We start from the raw sequence: 26,152 nt of genomic DNA on the forward strand, positions 1-26,152 counted from the left end.
ATATTAATGTTAATGGATAACTTTAACTTACAGTTTGGAATAAGTTGATTAAATCTCATTTCTCTTACTTTATTGTCTGTTCATTTATTGCCTCAATTCTCTTATTCTTATGCTGGTTTCTTTTTTACACTATTCGAGGAAATTTGATCTTTTTTTTTAAACACAGCACAGAGTGCTTTAGTCACTGATTGCGAATTTCTTAGCTAAATTTGGCTATCACGTCATAATTTAAAAAAATGATGTCAATGGTACAAAAAAAGTATTTTGACGATTTTTATAATGTAACATCGGCAACCGATTTTTTTTCTAAATTTTATTAATGCCACGTTAAAATGCCAACTTCTAGTTAAAAAATTCATTTTGTTTCGTTTTAGTATGATTTTTCAGGTGCAATTTGGAAATAATTTTCTATACAATATATGGAAATTTTATTTTATTTTAATTATGTGGGAAGGAAGAAGTGCTTGTACACTTATATAATCGGATCATACTAAATAAAAAAAGCAGTATAAGATTGACAAAATATAATTGCAGGAAGGTTATAATCTTTAAAGATTTAAGATTATACTTATTTTTAACCAAAATTACCCTATCTTATGGTAATACATGTGTTGCTGTCACAATCAGCTCTTTGATTTATCTTTTGATTAATGCATCATCGTTCACATTATTTATTATCATAGCAATCTCAAAGCGGTGTTATCATTTTAGGTGGAACGTCGGTGGTTACAGACTCGTCGAAACTGACGACCACGGCCGCGAGTTCGGTGGTAGAAAAGTCGTCGCCGTCTATAATCACTGTCGCCACCCCGAAATCGTCTGTGACTACAGCTGCGCTCAATAGTCCACAACCTATCGTTAAGCTCGTTAAGTTGTCTACACCCACTACCATAACTACTTCCTGTGATATCTCGAACAATCAGGAGCAAATTGTGGAAAAAGCTAAGCAGGTAATTGCCGCGATTGACTATTTTAATATTATCTTTTTTCGATGTAAAAAACGAATATTTATATATTAGTATCTTAAATATGTGTCAGCAACCACTTGTAGGTTTGATTGGATATAATTTCTTATAAGTTTTTTTTTTATGAACGAGTTATTTACTTAAATAATTTTTATTTTGTTTTTACTAAACATGTTTAAAACAATTTTAGTTTATTAAATTTTCTTTTATTGAAACAGTAACTACAGACTACATCAAATAATTAATAATTTAGTTTGTTAAATTATTTAATTTATATTTGTTTCTTTTCGAATAAGTCAGTCAAATATATAGTTTATATATTTAAATTTTAAATGTTATATGTTAATGGGTGCGATTATCTGGATATAGGAGGCGTATGTAATGCAAAGGATTGCAGAACTGCAACGCGAGGGATTATGGTCGGAACGGCGATTGCCCAAGGTGCAGGAACCGACTCGAACCAAAGCCCATTGGGATTACTTGTTAGAGGAAATGGTTTGGTTGGCCGCTGACTTCGCTCAAGAACGTAAATGGAAGAAGGCAGCAGCGAAGAAATGCGCGAGAATGGTGCAGAAGTACTTTCAGGAAAAGGCGATTCAAGCACAGAAGGCTGAGAAATTGCAGGAACTTCGGCTGAAGAAAATTGCCAGCTTGGTCGCAAAGGAGATTAAAACTTTCTGGACAAATGTTGAGAAAGTAAATGAAAAGCTAAAGTGCACACATTTAGAAACGTGGATAAATTAACCAGTTTTTTATTAATTTAATTCTATAAAAAATTGTTTAATTTTTTTATTTTATAATTACATTACTTTTTTTTATGAAAGTTACATTGATTCATATAACTTTATTCTACCCCACACTAATTAAGCCGGCGTTTTTGATGCATCTTTATCGGAAGCGTGTGCTCGTTGTGGGAATAGCAAAGTCTGCGCATTGTGTATGGTTGTTTGGTTTTCTTCTAAATTCAACCAAAGAATTAGCGTAGGACATTCGTATTAAAATATGTTTAATTACGTAAACGCAAAATCTTAAAAACATAAATGGATGTGAATTTATAACATTTCTTATTAATAATTAGCAACAATATTTAGACATTAATCTATAACATTTACATGTTTTAAACACGAGTTTTATACACGCGAAATAAATGTGGACAGAATTATCAAAATAATAATGCAATGTTGACAGTTGGTGGAGTATAAGCAGCAAACGAAACTTGAAGAAAAACGGAAGAAGGCATTGGATCAACATCTAAACTTCATTGTGGGTCAAACAGAGAAATATTCCACATGGCTGACAGAAGGTCTCAACAAGACCGACGGTCCACAGAGTATTCCAGCTTCCATAAATAGTTCACGTATTTCTTCACCAGTCCCAGTGGGAAAATGTCATTCCGATGGTACGTTTAACTTGCATAATAAAATGTAATTAATTTTTATTTACGTTAATGAACATTAATGCATGCAATCAATAAAACACATTAATTAATAACATTATTAATACATAATATTATTAATATTCATTTCAATGCTATTATTGGAAATGCAAAATTATTGCATGATACAATTTAAATTACAGAACTTTAATGTTATACAAATATTTTACAGTATATTCTATAGTTATATACGACATTATATGTTTGCATAAATAATTTAATTTTATATGATATAATCTGTTACAGAGGAATTTCAACCAAATCAGAGTTCAGACGATGATGAGGAGACTATAGCTAAAGCCGAAGAGGAAATGAAAACGACTAATCACAAAGAGGAAGTTGAGTTGTTAAAAAAAGAATCAGAAATACCTTTGGAAGATCTTTTGAAGGACTTACCACCAGATTATTTGGAGCATCGAAACAGAAGTCTATCGCCGAATAACGCAACGAATGAAGAAGAGCAAAATGTATGTTTTTAATAAAATAAGTATTTGAATATATATCTTTTATATATATATATATATATATAATAATATTTATAGACTGTAAATTAATAGCGTAAAGATATTGAAATTAATCATTTTTTATTAGTTATTTTTTAGTTATATAATGACTGTTTCAATTTTGGAAGTTCCTAAATCATCGCCTATTTAAACGTTCATTAAAAGATAAAATGAAATTTTTTTGGTTACAGGAAAATGAAGAAACGGTTGATGCAGATGTAGATTTTGTCGCAGCGTCTGGTGAATCCACGGATGAAGAAGATACGATCATGGAAGAGGAAAGGCTCGAGGGAGAAATCGATCATAAGCGAGAACTCGATGAACTTAAGGTACATAACTTTCTATTTTTCAAGAAATAACCAGACAATTATCATAAATCGTTTTTGTCAGACTTAAATAAGGATGTGCTCGTGTTTGTTTAGGCTGATAATGAAATGTCTATCGACGAACTCGCGGCCAAATATGCTAATATGTCGGATGTGTTGATGGATGAGGATGATGAGGCTGAAGGTACATTTTTTAGATTCTTTTTTAAAGTTCTTTTGAAAAATATTTTTATTATTTTTATATAAAGTTCAACTTAAATACGCTTTTTAAAATTGTGCATTGTTTGAATATCTTTGTAAGCGAGATTTAAAACAAATTTTTTTAAAATTAAACTTATAAAAGCTTTCATTATTATCTCGATTATCATGAAAATTTTTATTATATAAAGATGCTTTTATTTGTATAATTTATTACAGTGATGATACTACTACCATCAACTGACAATATGAGATACTTGGTTTTCATTTATCTTGTATTATTCATGCTGTGAAATGAGGCATTTGTCTGAGAAAATTGCGAAAATTATATATTATTATTGAAAAAAATAAGATAAATCACATTTAATCAAGTATCATTTTCTCTTACTTAGGCACGGATAAAGAAAGTAGCGAACGGGGAACACAGGAGACCGAAGACCAAATAAGTAGCAACGAGAGTGAAAGTGAAGAGAGTGATCACGATAGTGATGAAGATGAGACTCAGACTCAGAGCGATCCCGAGGCAGATGTAGGACTTCAATCGCTTCTCGAAGACCCTTCCGCGGAAAAACAATTGAAGAATAAAGTAAGTTTTTTTTATTTTACATAATATATTAAAATCTTACAATTATTTTGAATTTTATTATTTAAGTTTCTTGATCATTGTTACATTTTTTAATTCTTTTTATTGCTACTATGTGTACATATCTTTTTAATTTGTCACATAACTGTTTATTCATCATAATAGGTTGCAGAAGATGATAATTCGGACGCTCATAATGAAATGGATAACGTTGCCGCGTTGGCCGAAAGCATCCAGCCTAAGGGAAATACATTACTTACCACTAGTGTAAGTTTACTTGTGTTTATACTTTATTTTGTTTTATTAAATTTTATTATAAAATATACATACTTATATATGTATATTATATGTATAAAAAAATATATAGAAGGATGTATTTTTTAAATTAAATTAAATGCTTTTTTTATCGAATATTTGAATCGGCAAATTTTTGTTTCTTTATTTTAATTTTTATTTAGACATTAAGAAATTTAAATGATCCTTTCTATCCAAGGTGGTGAAGCAGCCATTTTGCTCATCATCATTTACGAAAGGAAAATTAACAGTGATAGTTTTTCCATGAATAAACATACATATTTTATTCTCGAAAATAATCACTACAAAATTAATTACAAAAATTTATGTGTAAAATATTTAACTATTACATTAATTTTTAATTTTTTTTAAACATTGTAGTGCCAATAAATAAATTTCTAATGTTCTAATAAATAAATTTCAATAAATCTTTGAATGAGGAGAACTTTTTTTGAACTAAATATTCCAAACTGAAAATTATTCGTTAGATGCAAGTAAATAAATAACATTATCTGAAAATATGAATATGTATAACAAATTGGAAATATGGGAGAATTGTAATAGACAATAAAATAAAAATTTTTCAATTTTTGCTAAAACAAATTCTAAATTGATCAGAAAATCTTGTAAAAACTAAGTAAACTATTGTAAAATTATTTTTTGTGCTATTATAGTTTCTATATATGTTTTCTTTTTGTGCTTTCATTTATATAATATGTATTTTTAGGTTGTCACTAAAATACCTTTTCTTCTGAAACACTCTCTTCGCGAGTATCAGCACATAGGATTGGATTGGCTTGTCACGATGTATGAAAGAAAGTTAAACGGCATTCTGGCTGATGAAATGGGTCTAGGTAAAACTATACAAACTATCGCGTTGTTGGCGCATCTGGCCTGCGAGAAGGGAAACTGGGGGCCACATCTTATAATCGTGCCGACTTCTGTGATGCTTAATTGGGAAATGGAATGTAAAAAATGGTGTCCTGGATTTAAAATACTGACATATTACGGCACACAGAAGGAAAGGAAACAAAAGAGAACAGGTAATAATGTGACACGTGTACCTTGAAATATTTGATTTGTTAACGTTGCTTGAAATCAAAAAAATTTTGCATTTAAAACGAGATCAATATATATTTGTACTTCGAAAAAAAATAAAGATACTGAGTGCTAAAAGTGCAACGCAAACAAACCGACATCGTGATTTTTTTTAAGGTTTTACTACAACTATTTAACTATCTAATTCAAAATCTATATAATTATGTGTAAATTATATTCAATAACAATTTTATAAAACATTTCTTTTATATGAAACTATTTTTTTGGCTTATGAGTAATTGTAATTTTACTCGCTGCCGACAACGGGCATTGATTCAACCAAAGTGGCGATGTCTATTATTAAACAGCGAGATAGCAAAATTCTTCATTAAAACTCGCGTGTCAAAAATCGATTATCTGACATACGAATCCTGTCTGAAGAAACAATTAATATTTATTACTTTATTAATTACAATCGTAATTATTTGAAATGTGTTATTCTTTTCTTTGCTTATAGGTTGGACAAAACCAAACGCCTTCCATATATGCATTACGTCCTATAAATTAGTAATACAAGATCACCAAAGCTTTAGACGAAAAAAATGGAAATATCTTATCTTGGATGAGGCGCAGAATATCAAGAATTTCAAATCGCAGAGGTGGCAGTTACTTTTAAACTTTCAGACACAACGGTAACTAAATCATAATAAATATCTGTTATAACACACACACATGCATACATCATTGTTGCATGTTTGGAGTTACGTTAAATATAGCAATTGTATTCATACTTGCATGTCCATGTCAATGTAATTTTAATCTCGTTTAATTTATTTTTTATTATTTTCTGATTTGAAGTATTAGAAAAAGGTAAAAAGTAAATCAAAGTCTAATTGTGTATATAAATAATTATAAATAATTTTATAATTGTAATTATATATAACGTTTAAAAGAAATTATATATTTTATAAATATATATTTATTTTATATAAAATTCCGCTTTTTTCATTTATACATAATTATAATTTTCGCTGCCGACTACAGGCGTTAATCCAAAATGATGACGTCTGTATTATTAAACAGCGAGATAGCAAAATTCTCCATTAAAACTCGCGTGTCAACAATCGATCGTTGCCTGACATACGAATCCTGTCTGGAGAAACAATATATTTATTATTTTATTGATTATAATTGTTTGAATGTTAATAAAATATAATATTCTTTTTTGATTCGTAGGATTAATTTTAATTATTAAAGTTAATCTAATGCTAGAAATAGATATAAAACAACGTTATTTACGACTTGAAAAATATTAAGTCAGTATATTAATTTTTTTCAAAATTTTTTTTGAAATTCTTAATTCTTAAATTGTAAAAATCTATATTGATTTTCTTAACAGTTATAAAATTTGAGTTCTGACCTATGTTGATTATTGTATTTTAATTGAAAGTGATGAAAACTTTTTCATACTTAAATCAAAATTGAAATGTCACTTTTCGATTTATTTGTTACAGGAGATTACTTCTTACTGGCACACCCCTTCAAAACAATTTAATGGAACTATGGTCGCTTATGCACTTTCTTATGCCTAATGTCTTTCAGTCGCATCGTGAATTTAAAGAGTGGTTCAGCAATCCTGTAACAGGCATGATCGAAGGAAATAGCGAATACAACGAGAACATAATCCGCCGTCTACATAAGGTCTGTACGTAGTTTTTTTTTAACTTTTTTATCATCTTTTTTTTTGTTTTTTTCTTTTTTAATTTAATTTATAAATACATTAGCAAAAGAAATTAAATTTTATATAACGTTGTTTAACATATGTATAGAAATGTACCATACATATATTTAATTTTTAATACAGTAAATTTAATATCTAATAAACATTCTCCGTAGGTGTTGCGGCCTTTTCTTTTAAGACGATTAAAAATTGAAGTAGAAAAGCAATTACCGAAAAAATATGAGCACGTGGTCATGTGCCGTTTGTCAAAGCGTCAGAGGTTTCTGTATGATGACTTCATGTCGAGGGCCAAGTAAGTGAACTCTTTAACGTGTAGTATTTTTGAAATTTAAAAGTTTTGTTCTCTCTAAGCATTGGAAATAAAAAAATATTTCTTAGTAATAAACTCCAGGTTAGAGCCCCCCGCCCAAATGATCTTGACATACGCTGTCAAGGTAATTATCCTGAATAATCTCTAACAAGTTTTAGTTAACATTACTCGTTATTTGTTAAAAAGTTATTTACAAAAATAATGTTTCATTTCAAAACTTTCACGCGAAGCGATTCTCAGCCTACTCCTGCTTGAGGGTGCGTAACTTTTTCCGAGATTGCAAATCCTATATTCCTTTGGAAAATTGTCCACCCCTTAGCAGGGGGGAGGTGAAGTGAGAGTCGCTTTGCGTGGAAGTCGTGCGCCCTCAAGCAGGGATGGGGGAGGTGGACTGAGAGTCGCTTCGCGTGGAAAGTTGTAAAATATACTTTAAAGCAGCAGAAAACTTCTATTTCATATGGTAGAAAAGAGATATCAGTTTTTAAATTTCTTTTGTTAATAACTTTAACGAATAATGAGTGATGACTAAAACTTCTTGGAGGTTACTCGGGGTCATGATGATGAGAAGATATGTCAAGGTCATTGGGGAGAGAGTCCTCTAATCTGAAGTATTAGCTATTTTTTTTTCTACTAAAATACTTTTTTTCTTAAAAATGTGACATTTTTTTATTTCTTTTAAAATATGTAATACTCTTATATAATAAATTATTTAAGTCAATATTTATAGTCAAGTCTTATTTTACATTTATGGTAAGAAGTACGGTCGCTCCTCCCTTAAGATATTATAAATCAATTACAGAATTGAATGTATTAGCACCTTAAAATATTACTTAAGTTGATCTTAAGATAAGACCTGACTATCGGTATTATTTAGAATATTACTATTATATATTATTATTGTATTTAATGATGACATATATTATTAAAGAACGAAGGAAACACTCGCCAGCGGGAATCTGTTGAGTGTGATTAACGTATTAATGCAACTACGAAAGGTGTGTAATCATCCAAACCTGTTCGAGGTTCGACCGACTGTTTCGCCATTTCAAATGGAAGCGATTGAGTTCGTAACCGCTTCGTTAGTCTGGAGTGTGCTTGATTATGATCCCTTCAAGGTAAACAATATTCTGTGTTAATCATGCTCTTATTCAATTTATTGATTTATATGTATACTGGAACTGAGAAAAGCAATATTTCGGTTTTTACGAATTGTGATTTGTCTTTGCAGCACATCGAATTGTCTAGTTTGAATCTTTTGCTGTTGAACTTGGAGTTGATGCTCAGTGCATTTGTTGCACATAGAGTGAAACGTCTGCGGACGCCTAGAAAGTTAATAGAGGAGATAGATAGTCAACCGGAGCCGCCGCCGAGATGTCCGTCTGGCCGGATCAAGATCAACGTTAGATTATCAAATCAAGCGAAGCCGCAGCAGCAACAGCAAACGCAGACTAGGCTAAAGAATCTGGCTGGCGTATTACCCACGCCAAGAGTGGGTACGTCCTCCTTGATAAAGTCATTAAATACCAGCCAGAGTGGTCCGGGACAAGGTAGGTCCAAGTTATCCCATCTTACCGCATTAGTCGTTAACATTTTCATGGCCATTTATTAGTAACAAAATTACATTTTGCGAATCTCAAAATAGTTTAAAATATAGCGGCAATAGTTAATTATTAAAAAAATAAAATATGTTGATTATGTATATTAGTATCACATATTAGTTATAAGATATTAAATGCATTGAAAAATAATAATAGAAATGCAACTTCTTTTTTACTATGTAAAAAATTATGGGATTCTATATTTATTAGAGATTCTTAGTTGTCAATACGATTCTCTGGTAATGGAAAAAGAGATAAAATGTTTTTATTGGTCATGAAAAGATTAACGCAATGAGTGGATGGAATTTGTTGCGAAGAAACATGAACAAAACCTTATCCCGGGCTACGAGGGAAGCATTTTAACAGGATATTGTACGTGATGCGATACAAGTATTTGTATAGCACTTGTAGTTTTGTGTCAATTAATATTAATTATAATAAAAAAAGAAAGAATTTGTTAAAATTTATATCGACACAATATTAAAATTAATAAATAATTCAATTAGATGCATTGATTCGATGCGTACTTTTATTTTATCAAATCTTTTTGTATAACATTTAAGAAATATCTCTTTACATTTATATAATTGCATAACTATTATTAGCAAAGAAAAAAATTTGTGGAATCACAAAATACTGAACATATCAGACCCGTTAATGCATTTGATTCTACCAAGTAAATTTTTAATTAGCTATTTTGTTTCTTTTAATTTCTCAATTATTTAATTAATATATTTAAAGTAAATGTATATATGTATGTTAATTGAACACGAAGTGCAATAACTATTATTCTCAGGTGTTACATTGAGAGTTGCTGGTGGTCAACAATTGCAAGGTTATTCCCTACAACTGGTGCCGCATCAGGCTGGTGTGAAAGGTAAATGATTTTTTAGATTAACACACACACAATCTTATTTTTTAATTCTAATAATATATTTTCAAATACAATTAAATGTATTACAAAATTATAAATACGTTAATTTAATTTTATACCATATTTTGTGTAATTATACTTTTAAATATGAAAATATGAAATTATGCATCATCGATCAGTAACTGTCGCTGTGAATTTTTCTTGCTAGGCAATTACTTTTGCAGTGATGCTAAATTAATTGCTAAATTCCTTGGGCCAGCTTGTTTATAATCTTACCGTTTATAAGCATTCTAGAACTAAGGACACATTTCGTAAAAAATTAATTTTTGGAGCGAATTACATAATTAAATTTGTAGTTGCTATATTTATATTTGTGTTCTACTTTTACATTTTGTTGTATATTTTATACATACATTTGTAGTTGCTATATTTGTGTTATACTTTTACATTTTGTTAAAATTCAAATTTGACTATATTGGAAACAAAATTTTTTAATTTTTGTTTAAGCACTAACATATTTATTAGTGTAGTCATATATACACTAAAATATTAAAAGTGTATCCAAAGTATAAAATATAAATTTTTATTAAATTCAAATATATAATTTTATTAAATTAAAAATAGCTTTTCCTATGGCAACGTTGGGGAATAATCCACAAAGTACTAGCGTAACAACTACCACGACAACGACAAACGCGCAAAGAATCACGGTGGGAAACGCTAGTATCAGAGATGGCATTCAAAGACTGGCGACACAAACTGTTACGGTCAAACAAGGCGATTCCGTCCAGAGAATAGCAGTACCTAGTTTTGCGCAACTGGTTCAAACCTCTACCGGCAGACACTTTATTTTGACGCCGAGTCAACAGAATACTAACACAGGTTTGTGTCCAATTACGATTTTTACAATTATTTTTGTAAACTTAAGCTTGTTTGCAGTGACAGATAAGAAAAAGTAACACATTTTGTATTGTTAGTTTCGTTTCCAGTCATGACATCAAGCGGATCGCGTTTTACGGTGCTGTCTAAATCGATAATGGGTTTGGCCACATCGGGTGCTACGGCGATGAACAAGGTTGTCAGCGGAGTAGTAACAACGCCAAGCGGTCGACCCATCATGAGAGTACCTCCTCTGAACGTAACAGCGTCGCAATCATCACCAAGCGGAAACAACAGCCAACAGACAGCTAACCAGCAACAACCGCAATCTATACGTGGTATTGTTACTAGACAAGCTCAGAAAGAGATCGCGAAAGTGCAGAACAAGGAACAGCCCAAATCCGAATTTTATTTGGTAATTGAATGTAGATATCTTAGTAATTTACTTGATTCTCATTTTTCTTCGTTTGTTTTTTTATTTTATTTTTTGTAAAAAAAATGAAGTAATTTTATCTAATGGATTTTACATTTAAATGTTAAAAAGTTGTTCTATTAAGTGCTTATTAAAATTTTTTTATAAAACATTTTAATTCTTTATTATTTTTTAGCCTCAATTGGAGGAGGAAAGAAGACAGAGAAGACAAAACAAATTACATCTCCTCGCAGACATCAATGAACGAAGATGCGCGGCGTGTCCACTTTACGGTGAAGATCTGTTTATGGCTTTAAGAATCGGCAAACCTATGACAGCCTGTCGCTGGCATGATGGTTGGATGCATTGTTCAAAGACTCGAGAAAAGATTCGTACACGTAAAGAGTTCTTTTCACACACGGAAGCACTTGCGGAAGCTATCAAAAGCACGGAACAGATTGTTGAAGAGCTCAAGGAGGTCTTTGAAAGGTTAGTATCCGATATAATTTATAAATATATATAATCAATATATAGAAAATCTTTTCTTATAAAATACTCAAATATATAAGCTTAAAAAAATTAAAATTTTATTAAAGTGATGATTGTTTAGAATTAAGCGAAAAATAAGATTCTGCAATCTGCTATGTAGAACATTCTTTCTGGAATTAATTTTTTTGTTTTTTAATATCTGTGCAGATATGTAGTCTACGTGCCGGCTGTACGCGCTCCAGTCCCTCGTTTCCATGTGTCTCATCCGCCGCCGCACAAGTTATGGAATGACCGCCGTCTATGGACTGAATTACAGCAACAAATGTCGTTGAAATTATCTCTCTTCCATCCAATTTCGTGCCACATGCTCACACAGTTCCCCGATCCCAGACTGATCCAGTACGATTGCGGCAAGCTGCAGTCACTGGATCGTCTGTTGAGAAAGCTGAAGTCTGAAAGTCATCGAGTTCTCATATTCACGCAGATGACCAGAATGCTCGACGTATTAGAAGCCTTTTTAAATTTCCATGGACACATATATCTGCGACTAGATGGTACAACTAGAGTAGATCAACGTCAGGTAATTTGACTTATTAATAAGGTACTAAATATTAGAATTTGTTGTATAAAGATTTAAACTCTTAAATTATTGATTTTTTGAGGATTTTTAATACGAGTATTGAAAGCGTATTAATTTTTTGCTAGTTTTTAAAACGTATAATGATTAATTTTAGAAGCGTAATAAGAAATGTAGAACATTTTATGCAACATATTTTTGTTATGAGATTAAGTGAAATAAATAAATAAATAAATGAGCGAGAATGATGATTTGATGCAGGTTTTGATGGAAAGATTCAACGGCGATAAGCGAATATTTTGTTTTATCCTGTCGACGAGATCTGGTGGTGTCGGTGTGAATTTGACGGGAGCGGACACAGTGATATTTTATGATAGTGATTGGAATCCTACAATGGATGCCCAGGCGCAAGACAGATGCCACAGAATAGGACAAACGCGAGACGTACATATCTACAGGTACACGATGCGGACTAATAATATAAATATAATAGACGAAATAACTGAATAGCTTCAAAAACTCAGAATATTTTATTAATTTGAAAATATTTAATTGCAAAGATAACATAAAAATTAGCATGTTTGACGACAAGATAATATGCAGTACAATGATTTATCTTTCAGATTAGTCAGTGAAAAAACTGTTGAAGAAAACATTTTGAAGAAGGCAAATCAGAAACGATTGCTAGGAGATCTCGCTATTGAAGGCGGCAATTTTACCACGGCGTACTTCAAAAGTGTAAGTGCTCATTAAGAGCTAAATAAATTATGTTACTATTTATTAGTATTTATTAATCAGAAATATATAATTTTCTTTCATCACTTTATCAGAAATGTGAAATTATTTTTTATACAGGAATTTATTTTATTTATCGCATTATTACTTCAAAATTTTTTTAATTATAACATTTTATATTTAACATTAAAATTATATAAGTATATAATAAACAGTATATAATACACAGTTATATAATAAACAGTATATAATATTTGCCGAAAAATTATGTTTTAGATTGACAAGACAATGTTAATGTTTTTATTGATATTTCTGGTTCTTTGAGGTAATTCCGTTTACTTTTTGTGTAACAATAAGATTATTTGCAGTCTACTATTCAAGACCTGTTTAACATCGATCAAACTGAGAACGATGCGTCAGCGCGAATGGCTGAAGTGCTCGAACAGAATCGGGATCGAGAGAAGGCCTACAGCAAGGAAATGACAGCGGGACCATTTCAAAGTGGTTTTTCAGGACAGCATACGGAAGAAAAGGCAGCGATGGGTGCTCTTGAGAGCGCTCTCGCTGCTGCTGAAGAAGATCTTGATGTTCTGGCTGCAAAGACTGCGAAAGCAGAAGCTGTCGCCGATCTCGCTGAATTCGATGAAAACATTCCACTAGAAGAAGCTGATAAAGACGACACGCAAGTTAGCAAGGCAGAACAGGAAGTTCAAAATCTGATTGCTCAGGTAGGTCGAACGTTTTTTAAAATCATTGGATTGGTTAGAAATTGCTTTGGTTTTTATTCTCCATTTGTCAATTATGTCATTTAACTTTCATATCACTTGTTATATAATCTTTATGTTAAACTTTCGATTAATGGTTCTATAATATTCCATTTAGCTGACTCCAATAGAACGATATGCGATGAAGTTTGTCGAGGAATCCGAAGGTGCTTTCTCCGCGGCGCAACTGGCCGCAGCCGAACGGGAACTCGAGGAGCAGAAGAAGGAGTGGGAGTTGGATCGGTTGCGGGCATTGCGCGAGGAGGAGGAACGGCGTATGCGGCTTGCCGACGACGATGAGAAGCCACTGACATTTGGCCGCGAGGATGCGCAGAATCAGGTTAATAGTACTGCCGCCAAGAGCGGTTCCAGACGATTAGTTAATAAGAGGCTAATAGTACCAAGTAGAAGAAGTTTGCGTAGACGTGGCAGTAATAGGAGACGCGCGCGCGATTTGTCATCAGAAAGCGAAAATGAAACTACTAGCACCGAATCTGATTCGGATTCGGAATCACAGGAGGAGGACGTGGTTGAGGATAGTCTTGACGAGGAATCGAGTCACACAGAGAGTCAAAGTCAAGGGGATGAGGAGGAAGGAGAGGAAGGCGAAGAGAAAGATGAGAGCGACGAGGAGGAGGAAGAAGAGCAGGAGACTGGCGAAGGGAACGAAGATGGAAGGACGAATAATCGCGATGATTCCGAACATCGAGGGGGTTTCTCGAGACGGAAGGGTCGTCTGGCAGGCTCGGGCTCCCGTAGTCGAAATCATTTTGATCTGAACAGTCCACGTACTAGATCGCGTGGGAATGTTAAGATCAATCTCTGGACTTTGGACGTGAGTCCTATCCTGCCCGGTATAAAGCCAAACTTTCGCCGGAAACGTAAAAAATTTCATCGCGCGAAGTCGGAGAAAAATCGTCTCGAAACCTTCTCATCAGTTGATGTGTGTCGTAAAAGAAGTATTCGGATTAACACAAGCGCTAAGATATCTGTCAATTCCAATCAGAATTCAAAACTCGAAATCATCGAAATAAAGGAAACGGATCGAAATTTATCGAAGGACAAGCGAGATTTGAAGGATAGTCGCGATCTCGCATCGTCCTCGATCGATTCGAACAGTGTGGACCGATGTATTGCTGATTTTAATACGGAACAATCTGTTGGTGATCGCATGGATTCGACATTAGTCGTAAAAACACAATTAAACAGAAAGTTGGAGCTGACCTCTGATGTAGTGGATAGTCAAAATGTAAAAAAAGAAAAAGAAAGAAGTGACGATAAAAATACGAACGGCACTAATTTAATTGCGGTCTGCTCCGTTCAGGTGACGCGATGTTCACATAAAGTTATGTCCACGACCTACAGAAAGCTTGAACCTGAAGTAAATCGTAACGAGGATGCAGAGAACCTTGACGTGAATGTCAGCGTGAGGGATTCTCGGTCTCCTTCGAGCACGATGCAACCGGATGCGTCTTTGAAACGCTCGAAGGAGACAGTGACCAAATCCAAGTTAGAATTCAGCGCGTCAGCTAATTCTTTGTGCAACAACATGCGAGGGAAATTGACCGCTGCCGCACCGAGAGAATCGGACAGAAGTGTCGAGTCACCCTCTAGTCGTTCGGCTCCTCTTTTACGATCGAAAACGTTGCGAAATGAAAGTCCTGACACGACCGACACTGTCTCTAAACCTGTCGCGATATCCCGTGTTTCTACCGTGCAGAGAAATTCCAAGATTAATGTAAATACTGATGAAACTCGTAGTAATGTGATCGATGATAAAGACAAGGACAACAGCGATGAAGTTAATGATGATGCCGAGTCAGCGATATCCCTGGTGATGCAAAAATCGGATCAAAAATTTAATTTAAAAAGCGAAAATTCAGACGCTTTATCACAAGTATCGGAAAAAGGAATAAGTGACGCGGCATCGAATGTGCCCAATTCTTTAGTACCTTCGGTAAAAAGCGAATTTAATTCAAGTGAACCTAAATGCAAAATACGAAAAGTAGAAAACATAATTCAGCGAAGCGTAATAACTCGTAGCTCAAAAATTTCCTCAACTGTCAATCATTTAGAAGAAAATAAGACACGATTGATAAACGATAAGATTGATTCAAAAGTATCGGAGCATTCGCAAATGAAAACGGGTCAGGGAATTCGTAGAGCCGACAATTTAATTGCGGAACAGAGCAGGATTACGCGATCAGCAAGTCACTCAAGAACACCTCCACCTAGCAATGACGAGATGATGACGCAACTTTCATCAAAATTGAAACGACGCTCGGATACTCCTCTTCCGCGACCGATCACAAGATCCACCGTGAATTTTCCTGCGAGACTCGATACGGTACTGCCCAGCCGAGTTGAAAAGTATACGACACGGAACTCGAAGCAGTATCAAGACAATGGCCTGCCGAATTCTCCAATGCCGTTCAGACGTAGTAGATCGATACCGCCAATGAAACCGCGGGACTCGAAGGAAGGTTCGACGACAGTCGTCTCAACAAAACCCCGTCCAGACACGCCTCGACCTAATATACCGCCCGGTCACAACAACGATCAGGTACAAAGGGTGACGCGCTCAGGATTGCTCTTGAATTCCACACTGTCGACGAAGTCACCGTTATCTTCTCTCGCTTCAGCATTTAAAACAAATGTCAAACGGGTACGAACCTCATCGATCAGCAGCGAAAACGAAAATACTGCGAGTGAGAATACTGGAAGCTTGATGTCGCAACCCTACGAGAAGCCTCAAAGAACGGCCAAAGTTGTAGCCATTCTCACTTTAGACACGAGGAGTATCAGTAGCAAGACTTCATCAAGTCAATCCAAATCCAATGTTAATTGCGAGACGAAAATTCAGGATAAAGAGATATCCATGTCAGACACGCTGAGGGAACAAGATGCCAATCATGAGGACTGCAACTCGTCTGACTTAAAGTCCAGGAGGTTGCGTAAGGAAACGAAGCGCGCCAAAACTATATCAAATTTGTTGGAAGATGAGGACGGTTCTAATGATGTTAGTGATGAAGATCCGCAGAAGAGATTTCGTTCCTCGCAGATTTCCCCCTCGCCCTCCTCCTCCATCACAACGACGCGATCCGAAAAACTAAAGAGCACCACAATATCTTGAGCCACGCTGAAGCATCATTGCGGTAATCATCAACGACACGAGCTATTCCGTTGGGAATATAATTGTTATTTGATCAAGCAGTCAAATATATCTACTATTGTGTCTGCTACTCAATCCGCCTATTATGTGCGTAACACCCGGGTTTATGCTTAGTATTTGTCGCATGATAATTCTTGATGCTTTTTTTTTTATTAATATTCTTTTAATATAAAACATAAGATGAAAATTTTCAGTATTTGTGCATTAATTCTATAACATCGAAAAGAAATAAGAAATATAAATCTTATTCTTTTAAGAACTAAAGTAAAAAATTAAATATTTATTTCGTGCTTATAGATCTGAAGATGGATCTTTCCATAAATAAGAACAAAAGATCTCTGATTGATATATTATAGAAAATATACGTAAAAGAATTTTTTTTATATAAATAATTAAGAATAAAATTAAAAACTTAATCTAAAGAGAATGACAAAATTATTGTGTAATCGATGAATACTGTAAAAATGAAATATTTTTTTTTTTTTCTTTGCTTAAAAATTTATGGTGAACTTACAAAACACACATATTTTAATTTAGATGAGTTTACTGAATTTTTGTTATTTGTTATAGATTTTTTATTTAATTATATATTAGAGCTGATTTTTTATGGAGAAACAAAACATAATTAAGTATAAGTGAGAAATTGTTATTTAATAGTCGAGTTAATGATAAACGTTGAGAGAATTCTAATAAGGGAATAACATAAGTAAGAAGTTTCATGGGATAAAATCTAATCTAAACCTGGTTTGTAGAAACGCCTGTAATTAATCGCGCGTTGACGTGTCTTTTGCCCGTACTTATCCTATATTTATCGCTCAGTGACTGTTTGATTCTTCCTTCAGAATAATTACGCGATTATTATAGAAAATAGAGAGAAAAAGAGAGAGAATTCTATAAGGAACAGATACAGGAGGAAAACTAGCTCTAACATTACATATGAGAAAAATTACATTAGAGATTTTAAATGTGAAAGAAAAAGAAAATTTAGAAAGAAAAAGTTAATGTAAGGACGACGAAAAGGAGAAGAAATTTTATTGAAAAAAATTATCGATATTCTATAAGAAAGAAATGAAACGGAATCAAATAGACATGTTTAGCGTTAATGTGGGGCACGAGTACGCATCCTCTTGTACATAATCACAGTATAATTATAATAAACAATGTATTTCCTCCGGGTTGTACCGGATAGTACACGTGTAATATTTGTAGCGTTGTAAATTGTACTCAGACTCGCCGCCCCTCTTCATCACTTTACATCATTTTACTTTATTCGTTGTAAAGATATCATGAATCCGTTTCTTCTGGCTGCACTTTTCGCGATCTATCTTGGTCTCTTATTTTTCTGCAAATATGTTTCATTAAATTTAGAATGCAGAACGGGAAAGTGCAGACGGATAAGAGGCAGATTTTCAGTCAAGTATGTCTAGCGATTTATATAAACGGCGTGATGAGCGAAATGGACGAGTGTATTATATTAGAAATGAGGATCGAATTCTGATCTCAATCAAGCGGTTCTCTAGTATGCTAAGCTATTCATACACATATATTGACAGGCGTCACGAGCAAAAAAACGTGATTAAAAAAATAATATAAAGAGTACAGTATATTAAGTACATAGTTTGATTCTATTTTTTTGCTATTTCATGGTAATTTGATTTGAATTTTACTTGAATCTGGAAAAGATTTATATAATAATAATTTATTTAAAATAATGAACGATTGGTACTCCCGAAAAGGAAGTATCGAGGCAGCCAAAGTGAGAAAAAGTTTTATTCGTGCCGCCTTGAGCTACGTAATTCACAGGTCGATGATCTGATTATTATATTATATATACATACTACATGTATATGTAATATATATGTTATATATATTATTGTGTATGGTAAGGATGTCCTTCCTTCGCTCTTTCCACTTGCCTCCTCCCGCCACATACACTCACACACATTCACACAGTAATAATTAAGTTGCGTGCCTGTATTTTGTATGATCGAGCGAGAGTTCGAAGAAGAAAAAAAAAATAAACGAGATATTCCTTACTATATCGAAATGTGTACCCTTATTTCTTGATGCGTTTCCAAGTCTGTGTCGATCAAAGGTTCAGTTCCGTTTTGGTGTCAAATCATTCTCAGCTCAATGTGCTTGTTTATATTTAATCGCGATTTAACGCGAAAAACGACTTTTTCCTTTCGATGTCAGTTTGGTGTGGCAAGGCTATCATGACCGCACATTTTTCGAGAAGATATACATGTACCTTAGTAGGCGTAAAAAGAAAAGAGAGAAAAAGAGCTCCAATAAAATTGTTCCATTAAAATGGCACCAAAACACTGCCTTTGCCATTCCAAACTTGGAGTCCGCAACAAGATATGAGCAGGCACATGAGTGAGATCATCATACTGCGTCTATTGTGCATTATATATGTCTCTTTCGATCTATACATGTACATAATGTAAAAAAAATTGTGAATACACGCAGTAATAGATATAAAGGAATATATCGTAAAGAACTCTTTCTCAGGATATTTAGAATGAGAGGAACGAGAACCTTTGAACGTCTACGGATGTCCCAGCCTTAATTTTTGCAATGAGTTTTTTTTGTCCACGTTTTAAGTCCACATTTTCTTAGGAAAAGTTTTAAGGAAATTTATTATTACAACTTTTTAAGATTTGACATCTAATTTTGAAAATTAAATCTTAAATTAAAACTTTCAGAAAGTAAGATGAATCTGAGTAAATATATTTGAATTTATTTTGATACAATTTCTAATTTAAAATTTATTAATAATTGAATAACGCGAAAGATTTTATATCTCGATGTTATAATTGAAAGTTTCTTGATTTTGCAATTATGTATTTCTTAAATCTCTTTAGAACTGGACAAAAATATCGGGGAAAAATAGTATCGCTCCTTTCTCTCTTTCTTTATTTTCATTATTTGGGAGTTTATTCATCAGGTCCGTCTTTCTGTAGTCTCAAAATTATTTATTATATTTTTTGTTATTTGTGTGCAGACGCATTATCATATTAATTACTGGAAATTTTAATTTTATTTATGATTTAAACATAGTTTTCACAAAAATTTTATAGCTTTATTGATAATTGAAAAAAAAAATACTTTATTTAAAAATCGTATCAGTAGCACATTGCAAACTTTAGCGAATACAGAGACGGACTTCATATGAGAGCGAAAATTCTATCATAAATCGCATGATATCTCACGTATGACTTTAACATCTTACAGATTTGGTTATCGGAACACACGCTGGAGCAAATGCCAGTAAGTACAAAATGTTATATATTTTTATCCTTTATTGCAAACCTACAAATAAATTAAGTAAAGAATGCACTTATTCATTTATTCGTTATTCTGTAATTATGACAATTGATATTTTATTAATCTTTGATTTATTATGCACTACATGAGAAAATCAATAATTTTATACGACTTTGTGATAAAAATAAAGGAAAGTAAAAGTGCAATATTCTCAATTGATAATGAAGTGCAATAGAGGATTGAATTGTCGAACTTGTTCTCTGAAGAATATTACTAATTGAATCTTCTTTTAGATGTGGTGTCCGCCAACACCTCCTACAACGGATAACGATGTATATATCGATTATTCTCTTGGATTTTTGTATGAAAATATCCCCATGACAGAGGCTCAACTGCCGCCGATTTACGTGAAGAAGGATCGGAACAGAACCAGAATCGATATTGGTATCATTGATGATGGTGAGTCAATTTGTAGATGATAAAAATTCTTTTCTTTAATAAATGAATGGCTAATAAAATATAAAAAGCCTGAAAGAGCCTAATGGATATTAGTACCGATTTATTGTAATAACATTTACTTAAACAACATATAAGAATACTAGAACTTGTAAATTTAATATTATATATATTCTAATATCATCATTATATTGAGTATAAAAACAACACTGAAGAGAACCAAAAATGTTGAAATATTAGCGAATTATATTTGTTGAATATACGAATTTCATTGCAATAAATTGGCATTGCGTACTAATATCCACGTGGGTTCTTTCTGACTTTTTAAATTGATTTATTAGTTGATTTATTCTCAGAGCCAGCATATACAGTACTTTCCAAGTTTGAAAACACATAAAAGTGTGCAATTTAAAGAAAATATGTAATAAAATTGATATATTTTGGTTTGTAAATAATTATTTAATTGAAAAAAGACGAAATAAAAGTACATACATACGTTATCTATAATAATATGCTGTTAAAATATGGAATTTTAATTAAAATGTAATTCATACGAAATCTGATTCTTCGGGGCCATTTTACAATTTTTACAGAGTCTGAAATCAACTTGCAACTCAAACAGTTTAATTTTTATAGAAACCGTTAAATTACAATTAAACGATCTGTCATGTGTATATATAACGCATGCAAGTACGACGTTGCAAAACAAGTGATAATATATAAACAATAGATCAAAGCGTGAAATTCAACTTTGAGCTATTAAATGCTTGTTTGATATATTTTCAGCATGTACAAGCTTATAGGTGTTCTAGATAAAAATTTATCGCTATTTAGACTTCTTATGACGTATTTAAACCAAAAACATATAGATCGCAGTTGTGTAAATTTTTCTGTACAAGGGTACGTAGGGTGTTTTCAAACTTATTGGTACTATATATCTTATTTTTAAATATTAAATTAATAGCATCCGATATGTATATTTTAAGGATACTTAAGAGTGAAAGTTTCTATCTTGTAACTTGTCATACAAATAGTGATTGTAATTGCAATAAATATGAAGAAAATGAAGCAACTCTTGGCAACTAGATTGCTTATATTTTTGAAGCTTTCATTACAGAATATCTATATATTATGTAGACAAAATATCAATCGATTGTTGTGTTGTTTATGAAAAAGAATAAAATTATGTCATATTCGTTTGCACGGTTATATACTAAGAACTTTTTATAAATTCAAAAGTCGGAAAATATTTCATCTATCTGTGTGCTCTTATTCTTTTTAGGATTTGTTCCTTGCCCATAAAAACGTAAGACAGTAAGACGTAAGCAGTAAGCGAATCGGCCAACATTATTGACTTACGTTTTCTACTGTGAATCGCTTATTACTTATGTCTTACTGCCCTATATTTTTCTATATTTCTGACATATGATTTTTCTCTATTAATGTTTATCTTTATATCTTCTTTCATTCGATCAATTTAATCATTACTTTCTTTATAGGTTGTCGACCGGCGAAAATAATGCGCCATAAGGAGGAATCCGTGTTAGCGCCAAGGTCACTCTTTGATCGGCCGTCACCGGCATTGATGAAGATGCGTCGCGACATGAAGCTGTATAAATATCGCGCGATTGTACGTCCCCCTATGCCGGTCTTGAAAACCTCATCACACGTGACGAAAACCTCACCGGAGCCGGATCAAGCTATGGACTGGTTGGTCTACGAGGAATGGGGCTTGTTACATTCCATCCAAAACTATCAGAACTTACCACTAAACACGATGATTCTCTCGCCCGCTCATACGCCTAATTGGGATATGGTTGCCGATTCCATCAACAATGGCACACGTTTATATAGATCACCCAAACATTGCAGAAACAGATACGAATCTGTGATAATACCCAGGGAGGAGGGTAAACTGTTGTACGACACCACGCCGAAGAAACAGAAAAAGCAGAAGACGAGTGTTTACAAAACGCTGCCAGTCTCTGAGGTATGTAACTGTTATAATATTGATGTATACAATAGCATCAAAGTATCCTATGCATTACTAATTTCTTGCAGATTATTTGTATTAAAATAAAAAAAGTTAATCGAGCTCGTGTTAAATAGCAAAACAAAGCCAAAAACGAGCAATATAAGATATCAAAATGTCATATTTATTTACAGATATAGAATTTCATATTTAAAATAATTAAACGTTTCGAGTGAAGTGATATGAATATGTAATATTATCTTTATTTTGCTATGTTTTTCAGCAACAAAGCAAGAGTAACAGAATAATGAGAACATCGCAATTACACAATCAGGACAGAAATGGCTCCTTTACGTCGACAGGCAATCAGAGATATGAAATCATGAAGTCAGTTTCTAACAAGCGAACGCCTACCGTAAAACCAACATCTATCGTGAATTCAATGATGAGGAATAATCCGAACGTTGATGTCCCTACCGACCACAAAATACTGGTCGATAATCCATCAACACCGATTGAAATTGCTACGCGTCGTGCTGATAGAATCAAACTAGAGAAGCTAAATAAAGTAGTCAGTATAAGAAACAATCACTATTTATTACTATTTATTACTATTTTAAATCTCAACTAACTCAATGTTTGCAGTGTGTCGAATTTTTTAGTAACTATTATTCGACTTCACAATAATTTTGATTGGAATACCAAATTTGCGTTACATTTTTGACGTGCATGATCACATTATGCAAACACTCTTTCACTGAGAATGATTGGCATTTATACATTGATTTATCTATCAATTGAATACTATCAAACATCTTGTTTTTTGGACTTTTGTTGAGAACTTACACTATTGCTGGTAACAAGATAACATTCTATAAGTTTTTGTGCGTTTTTTTTATCCAATTTATGCATGACAATTATGATTCAATAATATTTACATATTCTAATTATGCGTTTTTTTTTTATCATAAGTTAGTAAAGTTATTTTTATATATTTTTATTGTAGTTTAATTTGCATTGAGAAGGAATGAAAACATTGATCGAAATATCTGCACAATAAATTTTTTATTATAATAAATATTATTTATACACCCCAATAATTGCGTAGGCTCTTAATTGACTTTTTATTTCTTGTTATTAAATTTATTCTTAGAGCCATATATATCTTCGTTAATATTGACAGTTAAAATTCATTTTCGTTTATTAGATCAAAGTAAATTTAATGAAAGAGAACAATACTTAATTTACCTCGAATTTGATATTGGCATTTGAGTCATAAAATCAATATTATCGTTATATTTGCCACGCTAGTACATTCGAGGAAATATACGCTGAGATTTACAGTCACAGGTTTTAACGCCGGAACAACAACAACAAGTTGCAGCACGACTCTTACAACATCAGCAGCAACAAGCCGCCCAACAGCAACAACAGCTGAAGCTACAGCAGCAGCAAACTCAACAACAAGCTGGACAGCAAGCAATCGCAAACTCTGTTGCATCTCAAATTCATCAATTGACACAAGCAACGGTACCTAGCACGAAGGTTGCGACTAACGTGAGTTTGAGCAATGTAACAACTACAACGGCAGCAGCCACTACGGTGGTTAAGGCTCGACCGGGAGGAGGACAAATACAAGACGTGAGAACGACGTCAGCAAACGTGAATATCCAGCAGGCAGCTCAACGAACTGCGACGAGTTTAGTGTCTGCTGGTCAAACTTCCGTTGGTGCGGCAAGTGGTCAAAAGGGAGGCCTAGTAGGCGTCACGATGGCCACAGCAGCATCGGGAAATAAGATTCCAACGCCAGCACAGGTGCAGTACTATAGGCAGCAGCAGCAACAACAGCAGGTATTATTGCGACAGCAGCAGCTTAAAGTATTGCAGGCTCAAGCTGCTAGCGGTCAAAAAGTGTCTGTCGCGGTATCGGCTACGGCGGCAGCAGCGGCAGCGGCACAACGAGCTACTTTGATGAAGCAGGGTATTGGTTCCGTCGGTACTGCGGGTGCCGCAACACCGCAGACCGCTGTGGGCAAACCAACAATGACTAGACCAATGTCCGAAACTGAAATAGCTACTGCGTTACTGAAACGACAGGCGATGCAGCAACAAGCGAAGGCGGCTGTTGCCGCAGCGGCCGCGCAAGGGCAGGTGAGTTTTAATAAGGGAGAAAAATTAAAGAAAACATAAATAATTAAAATATTCACAGATATCCGAATTAATCAAATTGTACCACACTCATTCTAAAAAGAGAAAAATGAAATATTATGGAACGCAATTTTATATTCATATATCTCGCAAAAGTAATCGACTGCGACTTGGCTGCAGGTACCTACGCCAACGGGACTTACACCGGCACAGATCTTCGCTCAGGCTGGTCTGCAAGTGCAACAAGCAGGGACTTCCGCGGGCGGTACTCCGGTAGCGACACTTGTGAAGACGACCAATGTGTCGAGTGTTCGCACTGCGACTCCCCAACAGATTCGACAGCTTTCACTTCATCCGCAGATTATCACGCAGAGAAAACTACCGGCACAGAAAGTCGCGCAGTTAGCTCAAGTCGCAAATAAAGCTGGCGTGCAAACGCAACTGATCGTGCAACCTACTAAATCGTTACCTACAACCATGACGGTACAACAAATTCATCAAGTGATGAAACATGTGCAGCCCTCGACGATGCAGCAATTTAGTCACGTAAAGAAATAAGATTTCTTTTTAAATTTTGTAAACTGTTTTAATTATTATATATAAAAAAATTTCTACGTAACTATTTTTCTGAATCCTTAGGAATCTATAAAATTATTCTTATATTATAATATATAATATAATAATAATATATATTATATTATAATAGTTTATAATCATTAAAATTAAAAAATTATTGAATATTTTTGGAACTAAATTTAAAGGTAAACACAAAAGAAAAGCACTTCGAGAAAGATCACCGAAGTTAACAAATATTAATGAACGCTTAATTGTATGGCTTAATGAATGCTGGTTACTCTATAATTGTAGGTCTCCACGGGGCAAACGGTGTCTCAGGCTAGTCAGGTTGTATTAGCTAAATCACCGTTGCAGACTCGTGTAATACCAGTTGCACCCGCATCCCTGAAGCAAACTATTCAAGTGGTGACTGCCAGCAATCCTCAGCTACGACAGTCCACGCCTATCCAAGGAAAACCTGTTACTAGTGCGGTAAGACGAAGTCCTGGTCCAGGGTCTAGCCCTAGTACAAGCACAAGTCCGGGTGCGGCAGCTTCCGGTTCCACAGTTGTTGCGGGTACCAGTCCTGCCGTAGGTGCTACTTCCGTGTCCGCCTCGAATCTAACTTCTCCATCTGTTCTTGGTCAAGTGAGATTACAAACCTTAACACAGCAAGTACAACAACAGCAGACACAACAGCAACAACAAACTCAACAGGATACTCAACCAAAATAGCTTTATTTTACGATTGTATGGCGATCGTTGAAATTGTATTGGGAAATTCAGAAACCAAATTGGTTTCACATGTTAAAAAGTAAAACAAATTATTACAATAATAAAGGATAGATATTACAATGT

The 26,152-nt window shown here is 33.6% G+C and overlaps 1 protein-coding gene across 1 annotated transcript in view; it reads left to right on the forward strand.

The window, feature by feature from the left end:
* Nucleotides 1–26,152, forward strand: part of LOC108746907 (helicase domino) — a 31,938-nt gene extending 5,786 nt beyond the window's left edge. The window contains 30 exon segments of the mRNA XM_018483996.1: nt 712–950; nt 1,335–1,661; nt 2,154–2,364; nt 2,647–2,867; nt 3,095–3,232; nt 3,326–3,413; nt 3,820–4,013; nt 4,176–4,277; nt 5,032–5,347; nt 5,860–6,034; nt 6,857–7,043; nt 7,239–7,375; nt 8,322–8,508; nt 8,622–8,940; nt 9,788–9,868; nt 10,490–10,747; nt 10,855–11,159; nt 11,353–11,645; nt 11,853–12,225; nt 12,484–12,680; nt 12,846–12,960; nt 13,326–13,685; nt 13,840–16,854; nt 20,131–20,166; nt 20,457–20,622; nt 22,119–22,609; nt 22,875–23,162; nt 23,936–24,742; nt 24,920–25,285; nt 25,607–26,152. Of these exon segments, the coding sequence (XP_018339498.1) occupies nt 712–950; nt 1,335–1,661; nt 2,154–2,364; nt 2,647–2,867; nt 3,095–3,232; nt 3,326–3,413; nt 3,820–4,013; nt 4,176–4,277; nt 5,032–5,347; nt 5,860–6,034; nt 6,857–7,043; nt 7,239–7,375; nt 8,322–8,508; nt 8,622–8,940; nt 9,788–9,868; nt 10,490–10,747; nt 10,855–11,159; nt 11,353–11,645; nt 11,853–12,225; nt 12,484–12,680; nt 12,846–12,960; nt 13,326–13,685; nt 13,840–16,854; nt 20,131–20,166; nt 20,457–20,622; nt 22,119–22,609; nt 22,875–23,162; nt 23,936–24,742; nt 24,920–25,285; nt 25,607–26,029 (10,415 nt within the window). The 3' untranslated portion in view covers nt 26,030–26,152.

Source organism: Trachymyrmex septentrionalis, unplaced genomic scaffold (genome assembly GCF_001594115.1).
Source record: "Trachymyrmex septentrionalis isolate Tsep2-gDNA-1 unplaced genomic scaffold, Tsep1.0 scaffold19, whole genome shotgun sequence".
NCBI classification, from domain to species: domain Eukaryota; kingdom Metazoa; phylum Arthropoda; class Insecta; order Hymenoptera; family Formicidae; genus Trachymyrmex; species Trachymyrmex septentrionalis.